Raw genomic sequence first — 6,000 nt, 5'->3', positions numbered from 1 at the left:
GAACAAATGTTAAAAACCAACTAAAATGAAAAGTACCTCATGGTCCAGGTTCATATAATGCAATAAATGTGTTGCAGCATGTAGAATACCATGAGCATATAATTACCTACTGTTTCTTGTTAATTGGGCTACCTCAAATGTACAGACATAAAAATAAACTAATTTTCATCTTGCTGGTTTATATATGATTACCAGTAAACACAATTGGAAATGGTTGACTATTCTGTGATAAGCATGATGTAAGCAACTTGGAAGAGAAAAAGGAAAGAAAACGACATACAGTTTAACCCCCAAAAAGAAGCAAAAACTAAGACAACCAGACAATATTTGAGCTTTTTACACAATTTGAGGTCACAGCGAACCCCATTTTATACCTTAAACCTGTGGGAAAAGAAAGATGTATTACAACACTTCTGCTCACTATGTTGCACTGTGGACCTATGACAGAAAAACCAAAATTATTATACACATCGATGGCTCTTGCGAATAAATTCATGTGGAAATGAACACACAGGATGTTCTGGTAAAGTAAGCAGAAAGTCAAATGGTCACAATGGTGGTGATGGGCCTTGCTTGCTGAGGGCTTATGTGTCACCTAACAGCAGCAGCAATAAAACATCATAAATCATTGTGTTAGACATCATAAATTCTGGTTTGCTCTTTTGGCCTGACTGCTGCTGTGGGGATGGTAACCAGAGGCCAACTTAACGTTCACTCCCAGCTCCTCCATAAAGAAGCACCAGACAGAGGCTAAAGAAGGCCCTCTATCAGTGAGGATAACCTCAGGCATGCCATAGCAATGGAAAACCTGTTTGAACAGGGCCTTGGTATTCTCAAAGGGTGAGGGAAGAGTGGAGAACTACCACTACATACTTATCCTCAGGATACGAGGTATGAACCTCTTCTCCATGGGGCACCTACCTCAGTTCCTCCTCATCAAAATCCCACTGGATGGCACCTCTCATACAGCCTGGGGAGAGTATGTGAAATTGAGGCTCCAGAGTTTTGATCAGGGCATACATTTTTGAGAAGGCATCAGTACTGTTCTTGGACCCCAGTCTAAAACCTGAAACAATTTTTAAAATATCAGGGATCAAAAGACCTGTCTAGTGGTTAGACGCTTGGCTTGCCACAGGTATTGAGGTTCCTACAGTCTATAAGTACCACAAAGGGGTGTTTAGCAACTTCTAACCAGTGGCACTACTTTTTAGTTGCCAGCTTTATGGCTAACGGTTCCCTGGTTCCCACATCATAGTTATACTTGGCAATCACAAATTGCATATAAAAGTTAAATCTTTTTTTAAACCCCCCAAGACTCTTCTGGCGCTGGGTTGTGGCCAGTTAAGATCTGCATCTATCTTCCTGCCCTCAGTGGTGATGCTTGTGGAACTGATGACATAACTTAAAAATGTGGCGCACAGAGTATTGAAACCACATATCTTTCTTAGAGGTTCCAGGAGTCTCTGTGAAACTGTTCTCACATAACATGTTCTCAGAAAACATGAGGGAATAAGTCAAAATATCATCTATGTATGCGATAACAAACCTTCCAGACATGTCCCAATCACCCAATATTCAGTGTCCAGGTGTGGTGGTGATAGCCATTTTCTACTCATCCCCCTTCTTAATCCTAATTGTAAAATTATATGCACTTCAGAGGTCAAGTTTATTAAAGAAAGTTTATTAGGAGAGACTGGGAATGTACCTTCCACAGTGGCATGCAGGGAAGCAGATTTGTGCCCTTTGGGATGGACGGATGGCCACCTTCTGCAGTGCAGAGCCCCAGTCACAATCTTCTGTCTCTCAGTGGCTGCTTGTGTGGATCCCTTTCACTAAGGAACTGGATAGACAGTGAGAAGTCCCTAATGGGGCTTGGAATGCAAGCCTCTGTGACTAAGACAGTGGCACCATTCCAGCCACTGCTGGCTGCCAAAGTGCCAAGGTGTGGAAGTCCCAAAAATGTAAACCTTGGTGTAAAAACCAAGAATCATTCACCAAGTGGGTGCTCCTGTGATACTTCTGCAAGATGTTGACTATTTCAGTAACTGTAAATGCATAATATACACTTGGTTATCACAACTAAACAATAGTTTTTTTTCCTCATATAAATAAATAAATGTAGAAACCACTGGATGAATAGACAGCTTTCCAAATTGAGAGATCCCCTCAATGCTCCTGAACTTACCAATAATGCAAGCATTCATCTTCAAAGTTTCCCCAACAGCAAAACAGGGATGCAACAGTAGACAGTTGGTGAAATCTTACTGTAAGCTGGGGGCTAACTTTGTATCATCTTCATGGTGGCACCAACCCTATAGACACATCCAGACATGTTGCATTTAACACGCACAGAGTGCCGTGAATGTCACAGAGGCGCACAGGAAAAACCTTCCTATATCCTATAACCTGCTCTTAACGGAGTGGGAAGCCACCACCTGACTTCCCACCAGCCAGCCTCTCTCTCCTCCCTGCAAACCAACCTACACTGTCAGTCAGATTCTGTGTGTCTTACAAGGGGTGTACTAGAAATAATAAAAGGGCTATCAATTATAGGGGCAGTATGTTCTAAATACATATACTACTAGCAAAACGTGGTGTAGCAGGCAGCTCAGTGGTTATGGCATTTGACTTGTGAGGTTGCCAGTGTTGGGCCCCTGAGCAAGACCCTTAACCCTCAATTTCTCAAGTTGTATTGTCATAACTGTAAATCTCTTTGGGTAAAAAAAAAGTGTCAGCCAAATGTTGTGAATGTGAATGTAAATGCCTCTTCCTATAGGCAAGTGCTCTATGCTAAATCTAAATAAAAGGCAAATAATTTTCATGTGTTCTTGTGTCTGTGCTTTTCCAGATGCATCAAGCCCAATGACAAAAAGGCAGCCCAAGTCTTCTCAGAGTCGCTTGTGTCCCACCAAGTGCGCTACCTGGGCCTGATGGAGAACGTGCGTGTTAGACGGGCAGGATATGCCTTCCGCCAGGCATATGAGCCCTGCCTGGAGCGCTACAAGATGCTTTGCAAACAGACCTGGCCCCACTGGAAGGATCTGGCCAGGTGGGATCGCCAACTATGAGCACTGTTGTTTATGATAACAACTGTGTTGGGATATATGCTTATTGCTGCTTGGTGGACAAGCCTCTTCACTTGAACACACAGTACCTGACAATGCAATTATGTTATTTAAAATAACACATTTTCAAGTGCCTCACCTGATCAGTGTTTGAAGTGTTTAAGTCTCGTTCTTTGATAACCTTAACATGCTGTGTCTTGTTTTGGGGAAAACTCCCCCAGTATCCTGCAGGCAGACAGTTATCTCAACAGTTATGTCTGGCTTGGTTAAGCTGCTTATCTTGGACAGTTATTTAACTGACCTTATCCTATGTGCTGTGCTCTGTAGAACGCAATCTTTTTGGGGCAAAATTCACTCACGTCACTATATTTGCCACTGGATGACTCATGTTTCACTGTGAAAGGGCTGTTGTGAAACATTTAGATTTAGAATTGTGTGGTAGTTCTGTTATGTCAAGTGTAGATTGTGCTCCTGTTCCATCACTTTGTGTAGGGCAGAGACTGATTGGTATCTACTACTTGTATTTTTCTTTCCCAATAATGCTAAATATGCTATTTTTTAAAATTTGTTTTGTTTGTTGCTGATATCAAATAATCTCATTGCAATTAGATTTTTTTCTTGTGGAATAAAGTTGACTTCATGTGTCATAGGCTTCAGTAGCAAGTGCCTTTTGCACTGCTAATGGTATTTTGGATTGTGCCCATTCAGGAAAGGTGTGGAGGTTCTCTTGAAAGACTTGAAGGTACCTGAAGAGGAGTTCTCTTACGGGCGTTCCAAAATCTTCATCAGGAATCCAAGAACCGTAAGTAGAGGTTATGAGGTGAAGATGCCATAAGATTTTTGTTTTATAAAAGAGTTACAGTGAACAATGAAATTCTTATTCTGCATGCAGAAAGAAGCAGGAAATAAAATCAAAGGATTGGTTAAAAAATAGCATATTATATACATATGAGGTAGGCAATATTAAGCATATTCAATAAAACACTGGAGGGTGAATGAATAAATGTAAAGTGTCAAGACTTTTAAATGTTGTGAAAAATCCACAGTAAAGTGTTCTGTGCATGGTGTGCAAAGGCAATTCAGAGTTCAGCAGCAAAATGCATATGTGCGTGTGTGCATGTTTGATTGCATCACACTTGAAAAGAGAGTGGGTGGCTGTTCAAAATCCTGAAAGCTATTCCTGAGTATAGTGATTTGATTTCACACTCCTATACGGTCTCCCTGATAGAAAGAGTGTGAAGACTGTGTTCCAGGGAGGCCGAGTTGTGTCCTTGATGATGATGTGTGTTGTTCTGATGACCCCGGTGTGGTAAAAATCCAGTGATGGGAAGGCAGCTTCTGTGATAGTTCTGGCAGGCTTCACCCGATGTTTCTGAGAATTTTAGCTGGTATGCCACACTTCCCACTTCTCAGGAAGTACAAGTGTTACTGTAACCTCTTTAACAGATGAGATGTACGGTGGCTCACCTAATTATAGTGGTGTGTTGTGCCCTCCCTCTTGGATCAACATTTATTTCTTTGGTCTTATTGGTAATCAAGATTGGAAATATTGTTGTCCTGGCAGCATACTGCCAGACCTGTAGCCACACTTCTGCCTGTCATGTGTTGCAGTCTTTAGCACATGCATCAGGTGTCAGCAGCCTTTATACAGCCTGGTGCATTTTGTGGGTACAGTGTTCTCAGTACAAGTACTGATGTAGCTGTCTACTCCCACTACATATTCCTTTAGATCAACAACACGGTCCTCTCGCATTACAACAGGGGTGAATACGTCCCAGTTAGTACTGCCATAGCAATTCTGTAGCATCTGATTGGTGTTTTCAGGCCAGACTTTAACACATTTCCTCACTGGGCAGGCTTACTTGAGGGTTTGTTTGTATGCTGAGAAGAGAATCAGGTCGATGTGGTCAGACCATCCAAAGCGGATATGGCGAGCAACCTTGCAAGCGTCCTTGGCATTGCTGTACACATAACCGAGAATGTTTTTCTCTCTAGTTGGAAAATGTACGTGCTGGTGGATTTTCGGGAGGACAGCAAGTAAATCACAATGATTAAAGCCATCAGCAACAATGAACACAGTGTCCGGGTGTGTGGTTTCTTGTTCGCTGATATCCTGCAGCAACCTAAGCGTGGTCTTGGAGTTTTTGTGTGTGGTGAAATGTAAACTGAGAGTAAAACAACAGAAAAAACCCAAAGTGAATTCCTTTGATAAATAGTAGGGCCTGCACTTCAGTAGTAACAGTTCTGCATCAGATGAGCAGTATTTAACCACTTTCATGTCTGTACAACCACTTGTGGTTGATGGAAACACAAACACTGCCGCTGTTGTTCATTCCTGATGCTGCTGTCCAGTCCCTGTGGAAGATGGCGTGTGTAGCTGCACTGACAAATTGGGCATGCTGTCTGAAAGTCAGTTCTCCATGAAAAATCTTCTATTCTTTGGAAAAATATTCTTCTGAAAAGATGTAGGAGTATATTTAACAAGTGAAAGCTGATCCAAAAAAAAAAGTTAAATGTAAGATGTGGAAGAGCATGAACCCACAGGCCCACCAGAACAGAATTGTGTGTGTGTGTGTGTGTGTGTGTGTGTGTGTGTGTGTGTGTGTGTGTGTGTGTGTGTGTGTGTGTGTGTGTGTGTGTGTGTGTGTGTGTGTGAGATCTCTGAAGAAGATTCTAGGTGAGTAACAGCAGTGCACTGTAGTAAGAGATGTAGAGAGGTTCATACATTTCATATACTACTATATATATAAAATATTAGTTGCTCTGCTTTTTATAGCATGCTTGAACAAAATTTGAAAATAATCAAGTGGACACAGGAGATTTTAGCCAATTTAATTTGATTTACTGACATGAAATTGTTCAGACAAAAGATTAGGCCTACCTGCAGTGCGAAGAACCCATTAGGTCTCTCTGCAGTTATTTATTTGTTAATTCA

At 41.6% G+C, this 6,000-nt stretch overlaps 1 protein-coding gene across 4 annotated transcripts in view; it reads left to right on the top strand.

The window, feature by feature from the left end:
* Window positions 1-6,000, top strand: part of myo1b (myosin IB) — a 58,915-nt gene that overhangs the window by 44,137 nt on the left and 8,778 nt on the right. For all 4 annotated transcript variants that reach the window (XM_027012651.2, XM_027012649.2, XM_027012650.2 and 1 more), the window contains 2 exons: window positions 2,849-3,049; window positions 3,774-3,867. In XM_027012651.2, coding sequence (XP_026868452.1) covers window positions 2,849-3,049; window positions 3,774-3,867 — 295 coding nt within the window. The remainder of the gene's footprint in view (window positions 1-2,848; window positions 3,050-3,773; window positions 3,868-6,000) is intronic.

Source organism: Electrophorus electricus, chromosome 2, assembly GCF_013358815.1.
Source record: "Electrophorus electricus isolate fEleEle1 chromosome 2, fEleEle1.pri, whole genome shotgun sequence".
Classification (NCBI taxonomy): Eukaryota; Metazoa; Chordata; class Actinopteri; order Gymnotiformes; family Gymnotidae; genus Electrophorus; species Electrophorus electricus.
Note: the sequence above shows the minus strand (reverse complement) of the source record. Positions and strands in the feature narration are given on the sequence as shown.